This window comes from Solanum tuberosum, unplaced genomic scaffold (assembly GCF_000226075.1).
Source record: "Solanum tuberosum cultivar DM 1-3 516 R44 unplaced genomic scaffold, SolTub_3.0 scf00021, whole genome shotgun sequence".
Lineage (NCBI taxonomy): Eukaryota > Viridiplantae > Streptophyta > Magnoliopsida > Solanales > Solanaceae > Solanum > Solanum tuberosum.
Window position 1 is genome coordinate 1,236,871 of NW_006238947.1, and position 17,249 is coordinate 1,254,119.

At 37.3% G+C, this 17,249-nt stretch overlaps 1 protein-coding gene across 2 annotated transcripts; it reads right to left on the reverse strand.

The window, feature by feature from the left end:
* Positions 1 to 1,716: 1,716 nt before the first annotated feature.
* On the reverse strand, positions 1,717 to 17,243 carry LOC102593198 (probable UDP-N-acetylglucosamine--peptide N-acetylglucosaminyltransferase SPINDLY). 2 transcript variants are annotated; one of them, XM_006341017.2, is made up of 18 exons: positions 17,124 to 17,243; positions 15,831 to 16,269; positions 13,197 to 13,358; positions 12,926 to 13,101; positions 12,734 to 12,809; positions 11,634 to 11,762; positions 10,893 to 11,012; positions 10,739 to 10,807; positions 10,574 to 10,655; positions 9,926 to 10,020; positions 9,437 to 9,501; positions 5,204 to 5,402; positions 4,867 to 5,061; positions 3,883 to 3,977; positions 3,657 to 3,792; positions 3,295 to 3,512; positions 2,713 to 2,840; positions 1,717 to 2,555 (listed from the first exon to the last, which is right to left on the reverse strand). In XM_006341017.2, the coding sequence occupies exons 2-18, from the start codon at positions 16,239 to 16,241 to the stop codon at positions 2,116 to 2,118; spliced, it is 2,796 nt and encodes a 931-aa protein (XP_006341079.1). In that variant the 5' UTR covers positions 16,242 to 16,269; positions 17,124 to 17,243; the 3' UTR covers positions 1,717 to 2,115. The 2 variants fall into 2 exon arrangements, with proteins under 2 accessions (XP_006341079.1, XP_006341080.1); XM_006341018.2 differs by having other exon boundaries at positions 1,954 to 2,555; positions 15,831 to 16,273.
* Positions 17,244 to 17,249: the final 6 nt, after the last annotated feature.

Sequence of the window (17,249 nt, forward strand, 5' to 3'; positions counted from 1 at the left end):
TTAACGCCCAGTTCCGCATTTACAAGCCTCTTTTTAAGAATCTCCCAAATTTCCAGATATTTCGTGTGTATTAACCCATGGATTTGGTGCCCGAAACACCTATAATTTTTTTCTCAAAAAACTCTTCGAGGACCTCCTTAATGAGTATGGAAAACGTTATGTACAATCCCACCATTTTGTTTAGATACATTTTCACATTTACAAGTCAACTTTTTGTAAATTACGCGACTTTCTTTATTTTTCGTGCATATTAGCCTATGAATCTGGCGCCTCGGAGCACCCAAATTTTTTTTAGAAAAACTTTATGAGGACCTCTATAATGAGTTGGGGAAGCGTTACGTACAGTTCCACAATTTTTTCAGGCATACATTTGCATTTACAAGTCTTCTTTTAGAAATTATGCACTTTTTTTTTCGTGTGTAGTAGCCCATGGATCTGGCACCTCAGAGCACCCAAAAAAAAATTCTGAATTTTTTTTATAAGGACCTCTAAAATGAGTCTGGGAAAACGTTACGTACAGTCCCACTATATTTTTCAGGCATATTTTCGCATTTACAAGTCAACTTTTAGGAATTACGTGGCTTTCTTGATTTTTCGTGTGTATGCATGGATCTGGCGCTTCAGAACACTCAAAATAATTTTCTAAATAAATTTTATGAGGACCTCCTTAATGAGTTGGGGAAGCATTATGTACAGTCCCACCATATTTTTTCAGGCATATTTTCGCATTTACAAGCCAACTTTTAGGAATTACGTGGCTTTCTTGATTTTTCGTGTGTATGCATGGATCTGGCGCTTCAGAACACTCAAAATAATTTTCTAAATAAATTTTATGAGGACCTCCTTAATGAGTTGGGGAAGCATTATGTACAGTCCCACCATATTTTTTCAGGCATATTTTCGCATTTACAAGCCAACTTTTAGATTATGCGATTTTTTTTCCGTCTATATTAGCTCATTGCTACGGAACCCTTTGTAGGGAGTTGAGGAAGCAGTACGTACAGTATCACCATTCTCTAAGTCATTTTTAGACATTTAGGGGCCAATTTGCAGGAATTAGGCAAACTCTCAGTTTGTCGTATGTTAGCCCATCAATATTTTGGTCATATGGCTTTTGAACGATTTCTTTGCGAAACCTTTGCAGAATCCTTCGTTAAATTTTTCAAAATATGTGTGACCATCTTTATTTGAGCTCGAATTTTATGAGTCCATTCATGACAAGTTTTCTTTTATTATTAGTACATGAATTTTTGGGATTTTGATTGATTGAATTTTTTTACCCAATTTTTCAAGAATCTGCAATACCTAGTGAACGATATCATAGGCTCTATTGGGTCTACGCCATTCTTTTTAAGCTTTCAAGGGTCAGGAAATAAGAATTCAATTTTTCTCAAGTTTCACATGTATTAGACCTTTCGTAATGACCTAGTGAACAATATTCCTAGCTTCTATAGGATTCACACCACTTTTTTTAAGCATTTAGAGGTCACGAAAAAAGAATTCAAAATGTTTTTAATTTTTCATGTGTAATAATCCATGAATTTTTTAGAATATAAATGACCAAATTTCTTTTACTCCAATTTTTTTGAAACCTTCCCTCCTAATGACCATCCAAATTGTGTGTATGCATATTAGTACATGTCAATTTTCTTAAATTTGATCAATGTCATGTTTCCCTTTGGAACATAACATTCTTAAAAGCTGAACAGAAAAACAGAAGACAAAAATCATTCATTCCATTAGAGATATGATCCAAATCTACAAATTCCAACTTGTAACTCAAGCATAGAGAGAAATAACTAGTACAACCCACATCCTAATACACTATAATTCTAATTTTTTTTTTGGAACAAATAATAATTTCACTAGCCCTTCCAACATTCTTCCCTGCAAAAAGAATTATGCCTGCACACTCCGCAACAGAGACGACTCTGCAGACATTAACCATGTCAGCCGTTCAATTTAGCACATAACTGCCCCGTAAATTATATGATACAAGAGGCTTGGTCTCATTTCAGACATGCTATTGAAGACTTGTGTCCTTGAATCTTGGCTTCTATTACCAATCATTCCCCACTTCATAACGGACAGACTCACAGAGCAAACAACTAACTCTCAACTCAAGTTACCATGATTACCATTTTGATTTGACTGCACCCCATTTTCTTCACTAGTGGAAGAGTTAAGTACCAAGGCTGGTATCGTGGTGAATCCATTCTCTTTAATTGACCCGTCTGTAGGAGCAGAAGTGATGGTCCTTTCCAATGAATTAACAGGTGACTCTTCTGGAACCACCGACTCAGTTTTTGTCTGCTGCTGCTGTAATAATTCCATACGCCTCAGAGATGGCACATCGCCATCACAGTACCTGCGCCACATACTCCTATATATTGACTCGATGTTTCGGGTGAACTTGGCCCCGTCACAAAGTGGTGATTTTGACATCAGTTCTCGCAGACTCATTCTCAAGTTTGATAGAGATGTAACATCTGAAGCCAGCTGTATAGCTGACTCAACGTACTCATCTTCATTCCTAGCCACAAGGTTTTCTAACCCTAAAATGCAAAATTGCCCACCAATTGTACAATGTGTTAGAACAAACTTATGATTTCCCCCTGAAACTTATTTCTCGGGGTCAATTGGCAAATGCAAGCACAAGAGCTCGTAATATACAGCAAGTTAATAAGAGCAAGATCAAAAAAACATACTTACCGACTGTCTTAAGAAGACTCACACCAACATTGTGAGCGTGTACGGAACCTCCCATAGTGACACAAGGAACTCCCATGTATAGTGATTCACATGTGGTGGTTGTTCCAGCATAAGGAAAAGTATCCAAGCTACAAAAGGAGGTCTATTTAGTTTCTTGATGAACAGGGATCTATCAAATACGAAATGTTTCTGCAGCTTCCATGACAAGCTATGTTGCGACTTACTGTTGACAGTCTTGCAGCAAATTTGTATGTTTGTATTTGATAATAATGCAAAGAAATAGTTGACTTCAGTGAAGAAAACACTAGTGAACAAAGGGATCATGAACTTTAATTTAGATATAACATATGAGTAAGATGAGAAGAGCATATGTATTGTATTCGTTGGGTATCTTCTAGGAGAAAGAAGAGAGATGGAGATAGTAATAGCATTGTATTCGTTGGGTATCTTCAAAGTGAAGCTTGATACCCCATATAAATTTGGAAGTGGAACTGAAAAAGACAGCCTTGTGAACAATTTACAAATGAAATCAAAAGCTTACACAGATTGCTGAATATAAGGCCACATGAGCAAAAGCATTACCTAATGTCCATGAGGGAATATGCTTGCATATGATCATGATTTAGAAGGATTAAGGGTAAAAGATCAACTCTCTGTGGCTCCAATCCCAATTGCTCTAGAATAGAAAGAAATCTCTGCCTCACACTATCGCAACAGAAAGGCTTGCACTTAACAATTAGCCGAGAATGTGGAACTGCAGATAGAATTCTTGCCCAAACTTGTAGAACTTTCGGTGTTATCTGTATTGAAAGCAAGTCAGCATGAATAAAAGGAGAAAGAACCACAGAATGCTATCAATGAATGAATGAATACAGTTGAACTTTAAAAAGCAAAAAACAATCCCATCACACGCTTCTCAATGACACTTGTTTCCGGATTAATACCTTGGCAAGATTGTTGAAGCTACCAAATGTAACGAAGCCATTGGATAAAGCAGGTGCTGGACACACTGGCCCAGCTTCAGGAGAGGGTGTGTAACAAAGAAAGCTATTTGGCAATCGGACCAACTCTTCCACGTGTCTGCCAATAAAATTTATAGGATTAGCCACAAGATTGTCGTGAGATCCAACTTGGTAAGGTCAACATGAAAAAAACCTTTCTCCCACTTACTTCTGTTTTGCATTAGGAGGGTCAGCCATAGCATCAGTGATTCTATAATCAATAGTGGGCAAACCAGTTGTGTTAGGGTATCCAATCCAAGTCACCTAGCAGGAGAAACATATAGAATCATGAGACAGCGCAATAACAGCTCAAAAATTCTGTCATAGCAAGTAGATTAGTTTAAGACTTCGTTTATAGCAGGGAACCTTTGATAACTAAAAGCATAAACATGTTTTTCAGACGTTCAATAAGAGTGGTTGAATTAGCATAAAACCAAAATGACAGTAAAATGAAAACTAACTAACTATCCCATTTCGGAAAAGATTTACCTTTGGCTTCAGATGTCTTCATAAATTAATTAGCTTGCCAATTTCAAATGAAAATTTTCAGTTGACAGGCAATTGCTGGACAGCCGTTTTATAACAATTTGAACCACCCATGCAATTCTCCTAGGAACACCGCTATCCATGTATCTTACAAAAAGATTGCCATATGACCAAAGAAGATGAAGTACGTATTTTTCCTTCTACTCGATAAGATCCACAATTTGAATCATACGAAATTACAAGGCTAGCATGGACGAAAGTCACTCTAACATAATTCGGAATGATATCGGGTGCATACACACTCATGACTTTTTATTACATGATGCACACCAATCTCCAAACCTTCTTTAGAAATATGAACTTGGTAATAGCAACACCATGCTACACATATATCTCCATTGATCAAGCTCTTGGAAGCATAAAAGTCAAGTGGGATTATTAATAAGCCTAATAAAGGAAAACAGAAGAACCACCAAATTCCAGTTTCTCATTGTATGCGAGCCCAGCTTAATCATTTCCCATTAAAAGTATATCAAAAAAAAAAAATGAAAGACCAGAACATTCCCTTAAAAGCCAGACATATTTCATGTGATGAAGTTGGGCTTCAGTCAGAGCAGCAATATTGAAATCGGAAACAATTAAGTTTAGGACATAAGATAAAGATAACCTGTACAGGCGCAGGTCGGCAAGCCATGGTTCCCAGTTTATTGTTTGCTGTATGGCCTGTAAGTTCAACCATGATATCAACTTTATCTTCTCTGATCATGCTGGATACCTTTTTCTCATCAATCCCGTAGATATCCCTCCAGAGACCACCCTTTTTCATGACTTTGTCCCTAAACCTGTTTGTTTTTGCATCTGCCTGCAGTTCCAAACAAAGAACCATATAAGAGCATGCCTTAGTGATTTTGCCCAAAGAATGTCTTAATGATATAATCCGAACAGCAAACTAAGAGCTGTCTTAAAAAAAAGATAAATGAGCGATTGGGGATTGAAAAGAATACCTTTACAACAGATGAATAAACCACCACCTTGTAGTTTGTGTAATCATGATGCGCAAGTGGTGCTTCGATGAAGTATGAAACAGAGTGAGTAAAATAATCAGGTGAGACATATCCAATCACAAGTGGCCTTTCCGGAACTTTTGAGTTGTCCCATGAAGTGTACTGTGGATATAATTTCATAAAACGCCGACCCCAGTCTCTGCATTATGCAACTTACAGTCAGGATAGGCACTAACAGATCCAGAAACAGAAGCGAAACCAAAAATACAGCCAACTACAGGTACATGTATATTACTAATCGTAATGACAAAGGCCACCTGAAGCTTTTTACCATTATCTTTAATAAGGTCATATATGGGATTTTGGGGAAGTCCTATTAATCCAAGCACCAAGTGACGAAAAGAAAAATATAGGAATAATACAGTGTCATGTTTAGGTACAGGACATATCAAGTAGTAGAAAACTCAAAGAAAACATTCTTATCCGTACTCTTCTAAATTTAATGAAAGTTGGAACACGATGGCCCACTTCTTCCAGGAAACTCTCACTTCCTGACTAATCCAGAAACATGCAAGGCTAAACACTTGCTGGACGAAACTTGTTATCTCATTTCGCTTGAAAGTTATAGCAGGTCACGGGTTAATGCTAACAGCAACAGAGCTAATGAGAAACTTGAGGGCGGGTGAGCTTTATTGTAAGACTTGGAAAATTCAACCTCAAAATGTTGAGATCATTGAGCCTTCTCCAGTTACTGTTTTTTCCTCTATTTCAATCACCTTTTTGCCAGGTAGACAGGAAGATATTTACTAAGTCATCAGTAAGGTTATTTTGCGTCATCATTGAAACAAAAGTTGTCAAACCCCCAGGGATTAGTTCAAGTGGCGAAGGTTGAGGGACTTGTGACTTAGGTCACAGGGTTGGGCCTTGTGCCATTCGAACTAAGCTTGGTATTTAAGTAGATAAGGGTGGGTAGAAGAGAGGCCCCAATAACCTGAGTTTCAAAGGTTGTGATTGGTGCTAAGGGTTTGCTCAGAATAATTTCTCAGTCATGAAAAAAGAAAAAGGTCCCCCAGCTCACTTTATCTTTTTTTGTTTTTGGTGATAAAGAGGTTTATTAACCAAAATGATGTTATGTACAAAGCTCGAAGGGAAACTGGCTTATGGACAGTCTCATGAGTCCAGCAGACAAAATAACTAAAGAACACTATGCTATGCCAATAACTCCAGGGTAGAAATTAAGAGCATGAATTCTACTAGCTAGCTTGGGCTTTAGGCTTTCTCTCTTGACTGTTTCTTGGACAATCATTCTGGTAACTGACTCAGGGTCCCTTTCTCTGGCATTGGAGAAATCTTGCATTCTTCTCCTGTCATATAAAATACACACAACCAGCAACAACAACTGCCATAGCCTTCCTTCTATTCACATGAGTGACCATCCATTGCAATCATCCTCCCAACTCAGTGCAGCCCTCTGATAATTCTGCCAGATTAGTAGCCTTTTAGTGCTTAATGGTACACCAAGATACCTAAAAGGCAAGCATCCCTTGTATATTGTGTAACATGTTAAGAATATTCTGCTTAGTGGCAGTGTCAAGTCCTCCAAAATACACAGAACTTTTGTTGACATTGGCTTTGAGGCCAGAGGCTGCAGAAAAGTTCTGGAAGCAAACAAACAGTTTCATCACAGAGATCTAATCCCCTTTGCAGACCAGCAATAAGTTATCACCAAATCCTAATGGGATAATATTAAGCTTTTCACATTTAGGGTGAATTAAAATCAGGATTTCTCCTCAGAAGCATGGTAATGTAATGTTGTCTTAGAGGAAGCAGGTGTACATGCCAAGGATAGAGGTAGATGGAGAATTATCCCGGGGGCTATCTGGTGGGCTGTTTGGAAAGAAAGGAATTCAAGATGTTTTGAGAGCATAGAGAACAATGTGCAGAAAGTTAAACTAAACTGCATTTTACTTTTAGTCTTTTGGTGTAATCAGTTATACTCTAATGACACTGTCTCTATTATTGATGTGTTAGACTCAATTTAGACGTAGAGAAGTGAAATCAGGAGTACTCTTGTATATAAGGTTACAGTACGACCCATGTACTGTTTTGTGATATAATACAAAGTTACCAAGTTCAAAAAAAAAAATGTAATGTTGTCTTAGCAGGAAAGGTGAGAGGAGATGACCCTATCTTAATCCCCTCTAAGCAGGAAAGGTTGTGAGCATACCATTAACAACAATTGCATAGAGACAATAGTGACAGAAGTCATAAACCCATTTGACAAAACCATCAGGAAAGTTGAGACTGATCAGCCCTTATTCAAGAAAAACCCACATAATGGACTCAAAGAACTTCAATACAGGATCAGTAACATTGCTGTCTATAACTGGCCTTGATTTTTCAAGGAAACAAGCATTAAATCCATTGTGGCCTGAGGACTTCATTCCATCAATGTCATTTAAAGCTTTAAGAACCTCCTCCGATGTAACAGGGGCAATTAGATGCAGCTTGTATAGTTGGTAAGGAACTAGTATTAGAACCAAGACGTTGCTTATAAAAGTTGAATTCCTCTTTTTCAATATTATTTTCACCGTGTATTTGAGTCCCACACTCAGTAGTCAAATTGGAAAAATTCTATTTTGTGCAATCCTGCTTTTCATGTTGGCAAACGAGTACTCTGAATTTGGGTCCCGCAACTTCAGCCATTGAACTCAGTATTTTTTCCTAATAACACTCTCCTCAGTTGAGGACCACTTTTCAAATTGTGCCCTGACCTCCTTTTCAGTCTCCACGAGCTCCTGGTGTAGGCCATCTGCAAGTTGTGCATCTCCACCGGTCTTTCTATGACAGTTTTGAGTTTCTCTGAGACTCAAACCTTTCTCTGCGAGCTTGTTCCCAGTGAATAGAGTATTCCATCCACCATTAGAGCCAGCCTCAGTTTGCCCTCCTCCATTGGGGTCTGGGTTACAATCCCAGATGTCACTGTTCCATTTGTCGACTCAAACCCCAACATTTGGGGACTAGGGTTTAGTGGAGTATCTCCATTGATCACAGTCCCGACCTCATCAATCGCCAATAACTCAATAGCCCTCTCCGACCCAGTCACGGTTCCATCTACAACTTGCGAATCTGGTTCTGTAGTTACTGGCTTAACACTCTCTGCACATGCAGTCGCACGAACATTCTATAGCTGCATCATAACTCCCTGGCCTCCCGATGGGGGGTAGCCTTACTCCCACTCTTACTTGGGGAGTGCCAGCTATGGGTCATTAGGGTCACCCGTGGAAGCTTGCTTATCAGTGTTTCCAATCCAATGGTAGGTGCAGATTGCTTGCCATTCTTCATAAGCTTAAGGTCCAATATGTCTGCATCTTTCTCAATCATCCCTTTGCCATTCCGGTGAAGGGTGCACACTAGAGACCACTAAAATGCACCAGGAAGGAGAGAAAAACTGCAAGCTATTCCTACCTATATTAGAATCATATCATATTGGCATTTGACCTAGTGGGTGAAATAGAAAAGTCCATATAACATAGGACTAGAGTTCTATTGTTAGCACTGGCTTCCCCACTGTATAGATAGGAAGACAATGATGCTCAAAGGAGTTACGAGAAACTGAAAAGATGAGATTTATGTGGTTTAACTCTCTCCTATCTAATGGAACTTCTGATTGATCTCATGAAATGGATTAAAAGAGGTTTCTATGGGCACAAGCCCTGTAGTTACTTAGTGTCGCAAAGGGGGAAGTAGATACCTGTGATTCTGTGAAGCAGACTACAATATAGGTTCCCATGTCCATGTTAGGTACCATATCGTACATATCACACATCAACATCAAGATTATACAGCAAACATTATTGACCACATATATATATTTTGTTGATGAGTATGATTGACCACATATATACTATTCTTTTTAATGCACAATCAAAGGAAACTCATATGTCAGTCATGTCCTTAAAAAGTTGAAATATAGTTGTTATTCGTATTATGCTTTTGGCATTTTCTTTGATAAAAATCTCACAAGGCTATTGTTATTAGTACTATGCCTATTGGCTATCTTCTGTGCAAAGAAGACTTCCTCAAATTCTTCCTTACTCTCTCAGCATGCACACCATTCTTTCTTTATCCTTTTTCCCTACTTGTTAATTTCCCTTTTTCTCCCATGCTAAGGTAGCACTTGCAGCATCATATATTATACAATAGATCCCACAAGAAAGAAGTAAATAAAACCTGTGAGCCTCATATAACTTGTCATCAGTTCCTTCATTAATGTAGTTCATGGCAAGTAACCGGTTCTGCAGAGCACAAAATAAAGATACATGAAACGAGGTATAGCAAATCCAAAAACTTCTAAACGAAGACGCAAAAATTGCCGTCTCATTTTGGTCAAGTAAGAAATTCCCCTCTCATATGCATAGTCAAGAGATTATCAGACATTGACTCACTTTCAAATATATTGCATTCCAACTTCTCATTTTTTGTCTATAAGGACTTGAAATATAACAGTTTTTCCTATCAGACAATTATTTTTTATTTTTTATTTTGAGAAAAAAAAAAGAAAAGGATAAGTAGCCAAGGCTAAACATCCATCAAAAGTAGCATCTAACGATCGAATTCATCTATTGTTACAAATATTTTGAAGATCAGTATTTATATCAAAAGAAGGGTCTTGCAGAAAAAGTCAGGATACTTCCAAAATCATAAGAGAATAGGCAATACCTGGCCTGCATTTCGGGAATCAGGATCTATCTTGAGGCATTGCTCATATGCTTCAATGGCCAGGGATATATTGCCTGCATCCCTGTAAAGAACTCCTGTACAATTCCCAACATATAGTTGATTATCCCAATAACCTAAGGAGTAATACTTCTTCAAGGATTTAAAATATACATCTGCAAGGTTAATCACTTTCCACAACTAAATGGATTACTGAGACAAATGTGACACCATAAACAACCTAAAAGATGGCTCCAACACTTTGGAAGAACTTATCAATAAAATTGGATGGCTTAATGAGAAATTTGTGGATGAAAACATCAGAAGAGTGGAAACAGGTAATTCCATAAAATACAGGGACAACAACCTCGAATCAATCATTTTCTCGAGCGATGCGACGAGAAAGCTTCCTATATGTTTCAAGTAGTTACATTATAAATCTCGGAAATAATGTTCTAGAGAAAGTAGCACCATAACAACCAAAAGTGCAACTGAGATAGTTAATTTTCTTCTTTCTCTTTTTTTTCCTGAGGGGCTAGGCAGAGCAACATTATAGAGAAACTGGGATGAGAAAGAAATAGACACGAGATGCATAGAGAAACAAGAACAGACTGTAAGTTTACACACATAAAAGAGAGGTGGAATAAGGACCTAAATTATTATATGCCTCTGCATATGTTGGGTTTGCAATGATAGCTTTCTCAATCATGCTAGCAGCAGCATCCATTTTACCCTGCGAGCAATCAAGAAAGATGTTACTAACGACAGGACATAACAATGCTACACAGACACTAGTAGATATCAATCAATGTTCACCTGAACAGTGTAAACTACTCCGAGATTGTTTAATGACTGAGAGAAGCTTGGTTTGATTGACAAAGCCATCTGTGAAACATGCAATCGCAAATTGAATAAAATATTTATATCCTCAGCCAACCCAAATATAAAAAAACACATGCAAGATAATTGCCTGATAACATTCAACTGCTTTATCAAGGTTGTCCCTATCCTTGTATATCACTCCCAAATTGTTGCATGCTTCAGCACAATGAGGATTAAAGTGGAAAGCAAGTTCATAGAACACAATAGCCTGCACATGAAAATAAATCATCAACACCTTCACAATGGAAGCAACAAGAAAAAGTTTCTCATCCAGGAGAAGAAATGACTAACAAGAGTGGAACGAGGGGAAAAAGAGAGAAGATAATGGAAGCGTACTGAAAACTATACATCTATGTACTCCCTCTGTCCCATTTTAGTGGCCTTGTTTGACTGCGCATAGAGTTTAAGAGACTTTTGAAACTAGTGGTCTAAAACAAGCCATAGACATTTGTGACTATAAATCATCTCATTAAAGGGAAAAATAGGGATTATAAAGTTACATGATTTCTAAACACAAGAAGTGGTCATTCGTTTTGGCCTTTGGGATAGACTAAAGAGAAGTGTGCCACATAAATTGGGACAGAGGAAATAGTAGAGAGTGAACCTCAGCCATTGTGGGCTGCAGAAATAAGTGCAATCCCTGAAAAATGTGGCTCTTCAATGTTGATCTAGATACCCCACAAAACTAACCAACAACCTCATAGCTGATAACTCAACAATCCTATTACTGCATTATGCTACACAGCCCTTATGTCAACTGCAAGAGCACATATTATTCTAAAATGTTGTCATTTTAGAGGTAAGTGGAGGGACTTGAGCACAAAATTACCATGTCAAATTTCAGCATTTCACCATAGGCAACACCCAGATTATACATAGCATCAGCATAGTGCCAGTTATAGCAAAGAGCTTTCTTGTAATATGCCACACCTTGGTTGATGTCTCCTTCCAACTTAACCTGAATAGAAAAAACAAGAATTCATAAGCATGACGAAATTTTGGAAGTTCTAGAAGAAGTGACCTGAGAAACCAGAAAAGCTCTAACTTGCTTTATTATAATGAAGAAGGAAAAAATCTAATTTGTTAAAACTTAAAACTGCTAATAAAAGATAAGAACAAGCATATGTCTTCATATTTGTTCCCTTGAAAACGTGATCATTGTTAAATTAGGTCTTGGGCCTAAGTCACACCCCAAAAGCTAGTTCAAAGGGAGGAGGATTGTCCAAATCTTATAAGGAGACCACCCATCTCTTTAACCGATGTGGGATTTTCTCATTCTTCAACAATAATGTTTATTGGAACCTCCACCTCAAGGTAACCTCCATTTTTTCCCAATGGATTGGGGCGGGGAGTTGTCAATTGGAAACTTCTTATGCTGCTAAGATAATATTTCAGCCTTCATAGCAAGCAGTATCTGCTAAATGCTCACCACTCAAAATATTTATCCTTCAATGGCTTTTTTGACTTTGAAATAAGCAAGGATTTTTTCTTTGAAACGTAAGGCTGAATTTGGTTGTTGTATCAATTTGAATCAAACACTTGTAGGATTCAAAACAATTGTGTCCAATTTATTGTATGATAAAAATCTTATCAAAATTTGTATGGATTTCTCATTTAAAATTTGAAGTATGTTCATCTAGAACAAGAATAAAATTAAATACTTAAAATAATAAACTTGAAACATATCTTCTAATGTTCAACAAGAAGCAAAAGATAGCTATGTGAACTATAAGGCAGAAAGTGAATGTGAAATGCTTCTAAACATGGTTACCATGCTCTTCACTATGAAATTGCAATATGGACTGTCAGATTAACAGTACAGGAAGCCGATATAGCGATAGTAATAACTGCTAAATTAGTAAAAAGTCTTCACATTGAAGGATTTGAATGCCATTTAATGAAGTCAGGACTATTCACACACTAATTTACCTTTGTGCCTAAATCAGTCAGAGCAATTGCCATGTTATTCTTTGCGATCTCAAAATTTGGGGACACAGCTAAACACCTGAATAAGCATAACGAGAAATAAAAGTAATCAGATGGAGACTGCAAATCATATATAGCCACCTCATATAAAATACAAACTTCAATCAAATAAACTGAATTTAACATTGAAGCAACCTCTCATAACAAGCAATTGCAGACTCCAAATCCCCACGATTTTTGAATATAACACCCATATTGCAATAAGCTTCAGCATACATGGGTCGCTCCAGTGCAGCCTTCTCATAGCAATTAAGGGCCATATCGTATTGCATCATTTCTGAATATACAACGCCAAGGTTATAGTAAGCAGGCTGCAAATACAACACAACATGTTAAAGTTTGGGCTTCCGTGATAAAGCCATGGTAAGCAAAGTAAAAAAGGTCACTGGAAAGTGGAATTAATCACCGCATAGTGTGAATCAATTTTGATAGCTTCATAGTATTTTTGAATTCCCTCCTGAGTGTTGCCAGCAAGCTTCAGGCTGGTTCCAATATCAGTCAATACAATTGCAAGGCATTCTGCTGCTGGTTTATATGAGGGGTCAGCTTTAAGTGCTTTCTCATAGGACTGCATTGATTCAAATTAAAGATAAAGATTAACTGAAAATTATAAATGAAGCAAAAGAGAGCTCTGATTAGTGATAAGCTTCTGATTCAAATTCAAAATAAAAATTAAGTGAACTATAAATGAAAAGATTAATAGCTTCGAACAGTGGTTATTTCGTCACGAAAAAACACCAGAATAATTTAAAGCAACTCATGTAAACTTTTGCAGTAAACTAATGAAGCTAGATCATTTGCTTAATCGGAATCCCATCTAATCCTGATCACTTCCTAAATCTTTTAGTTTGAATTAACCTTGTCAAAATGATGCCCCCAGGGCTCAGCTCACTTGGCAAATGTTGAGGGATTTGAGAGGATCCAAACAAATTTCTCGGTATCAAAAAAAAATTAACTTGTCAAAACGATCATATAAGAGGTCAATTTACCATCTCTAGAGCAAATTTTGTCCAGCTCTTCCATCAAGGCAGACTTCGAAATCCAGTCACATTAGCACCATAAGAATGAACTCCTTGGTGCATTTCTATTCTTTTCTTTTTGAAATTGCCTTGGTGCATATTTCTATCTTCAAGGCCTTTAAGACTCCACTTCACCAAAAACAGAAGTCCATTTCTGTATTCAACTATTTCTACCTACCTTTTAGCTTGATATTTATCAGCCTAGTTTGTCGGAGATCTTAAATCTTTGAACTAATTAAAATAATATTTCAACTCATTTGCTGCTAAAAAGGTAAGCATTCATCTACTCTCATTGATACCATATTTTTCTCCAAATTTGAATCTCTTCCCACCTGCTTCTAATCATTTCTGCCTTCAAAAAATTTGACAGAGCATTGGCTACTCGGTAAGCATATTACTAGAAGTTATTACTAGTTACTTCCAAGCTTCTTACAGGTCTCTTGTGTCAATGAGAAGGATACAATGCAATACAAAATTAAAGAAACTACAAAAAAAATTAGACTTGGGGACTGCTTTGGACTGTTTTTCTTGAGCCAAGGGTCTATTGGAATCAGTCTCTTTACCTCTGAGGTAGGGTAAGGTCTATGTGCACTCTACCTTCCCCAGACCCCACTTTGTGGGACTAAACTGGATATGTTGTTGTTGTTGTACCAAAGAATTAGACTACGTTCCTTCGACTTCTCCTCCTTCTCACGCTCTTCCAACTCTTTCACAGTATTTTGCATTGCCCAAGGGTGCCAAACCACCTAAACATATCCCACAATAATCTCATGGTTAGCCCACAATGTATAAGAAGATGATCCATGTCTCACCCGACTCCTTACACATGTAGCACCAACTAACACAAATAACCTTCCGCTTTCTAAGATATTCTACTGTCAAAATCACCCCTTTAGTAGCTAGCCATGTGAAAAAAGCACATCTTTTTTGGCACACTTGGAACCCTTAATGCATTACTGTATTTTTGCTTTAAAATGGGTCATGCCGGAGACCATAAAAGAGGCACAATTGAACTGGAGCTTGTGGAGAGTTTATAAAGCTATCAAAAGGATTTGGAGGATGATCCCTGCTGCTATCTTCTAGTCCATATGGAATGAAAGGGATATGAGGTGTTTTGATGGAATCTCAACTCCAAATCACTCCCTCAAAACAAAGTGCTTACTTTATCCTTTTTGCTGGATTAATATGACTACTGTAATTAGCATTAATCAGTTGTTGGATTTGTTAGGTCCCTTGTCTTAGATTGACACTGAAAAGGGATTCATTAGTGCATTTGTTAATACTTTTTTCTTTCCTTCTAACTACGCATCTACTTTATGCTCTTTTGTGGATGACGCACCGTTTATCCAAAAAAAAAAGATGATATTATAACACTTGCAGTTTGTTTCCGTCAAACCTATCAAAACAAGGAATCATGAGTTATTAACATCAGAAGCTCCACTATATCCATAACAGATTGAATGTACAACAACATCATGCCAGTGCAGTTCTACAAAGTGGGGTCTGGGTAGTGTAGAGTATATGCAGACCTTACCTCTACCACTAAGGTGAGGTAGATAGGTTGTTTCGATAGACCCTTGGCTCAAGACAAAAAAACAGTCTAGAAATAGACATAATGGAAGTGCAAGAGACGAGAGATAGTAACAAAAACAACATATAGTAGCAGAAAAGTATTACAACAAATAATACTATGATCAAACTAAACAAAACAACAGATATCAACAAAAATCGAAGAACAAGAAACTACAAGCGTAGTTTTATGACTACTAGTAAGGCAACAAGACAATCCATTCCAACCTACTAGTATGGACGCGCTCCTACCTATTAATCTTCTAGCCTTATTCGTGTCCTCCACACCTTCCTATCTAAGGTCATGTTATAAGTAAGACGCAACTATGTCATGTCTTGTCTAATCACCTCTCCCCAATAACATCTCCAATGTGATCATTATTATTGGATACCACTAAATGTGATCAGATGACTATTGTTAAATACCAGTTAAAATAACTCCATGCACATACCTCAGCAGCCTCGACCAGGCGACCCTCATCTTTGTACAAAATTCCGCAATGGGTGAGGGCACATGCATTTTGTGGGTCCACTTTGATAGCTTCAGAAAAACTTTCAAAAGCAAGCCTCCCCATATTTTGCATCTGCAGGCAAATACCTTTGCCAATCAGAGACTCAATACTCTCGCTATCCTTCTGCAACACACTCTCATAGATTGCAAGTGCATCAACAAACTTGTTCCTAGAGCGAAGAATATTTGCATAAGTGATGGCATCCTTGTCTTCAAAAATCTTCTTTACATGACTTATTCTACCAGGAGAACCTTTGGAACCAGAAGAAGATTGCCCTCCCTTCAGAAAACCATTGTTACCAAGTGAGTCACTTTCTTTTCCATTCTCGACATCTTTTTCCGTCCACGCCATCTATCTAGACCTGCAGAACCACTTGAACCTGTCTAATAAAAAGTAGCTTCTTTTAATAAACAACCAAGGAAAAAAGTAACAAGAAAAGGTTGTGTTAGCTGTAACAATCCCCAAGTAAAGTTTAACATCTAGTTCACATTGACTCCTTCACAACACCTCGCCGTAAATAAAAGTTACAACAATTTGAGCACAGTTAGGTGTTCATGGTGACTACTGAATTAAGCATCAATTAAGTACACACTCGTGATATTCTAAACAGATGAACAAAGCTTGAACTCTTAACTACTCTCTCCTTTTCAATTTGTTTGTCTGAATTTGACTTGCCATGAAGTTTAAGAAACTAAAGAAGATTTTTTAAACTTGTTGTCTTAAACTAAAGATACATAGAATACAAAAATGTCCTTCAATCTCATGGTCTTAACATGTCATGTGGAAAGTTAGAAAGTTGAATAAAGAATTGCCAAAATGGGTAATCAACATTCTTTTTTTAAACATACTAAAAATGAAAGCAAGACAAACAAATCGAAACTAAGCAAGTAAAAAGAAATTAATTCAACATTCAAATGAATAACAAAGACTCCACCACAGCAAATGTTGCTACTTTTAGTATGACGATCCTAACTAGTTTACCCTAACTTTATCAATAAATGAAACAGTACATTACTATCCAACAAACACAATTTACCCAAAAAAAAAAACTCAACTTTCACCAAAACCCCATATCAGTTAAACCCCTAAAAACTAAAAAGACAGCTTTTTTTTCACAAAAATCAACTCTAATACTGAAACTAAACATGACCCATTACACAAAAACATAAACTGATCATGATTAACCCAAATAAAACTCAAGAAAAATTAGGGCAAACACTTTGAAACCCTCACCTATTCAATCAATTTCACTGCTGTTATGCTTTCACCATAACTCCCACACATCAATACACAGCTTCTTTGATTTCTGTTTGTTGGGTGGTAGGTTAAGTGGGGGGGGGGTGGGGGGCCGGGTAGGGG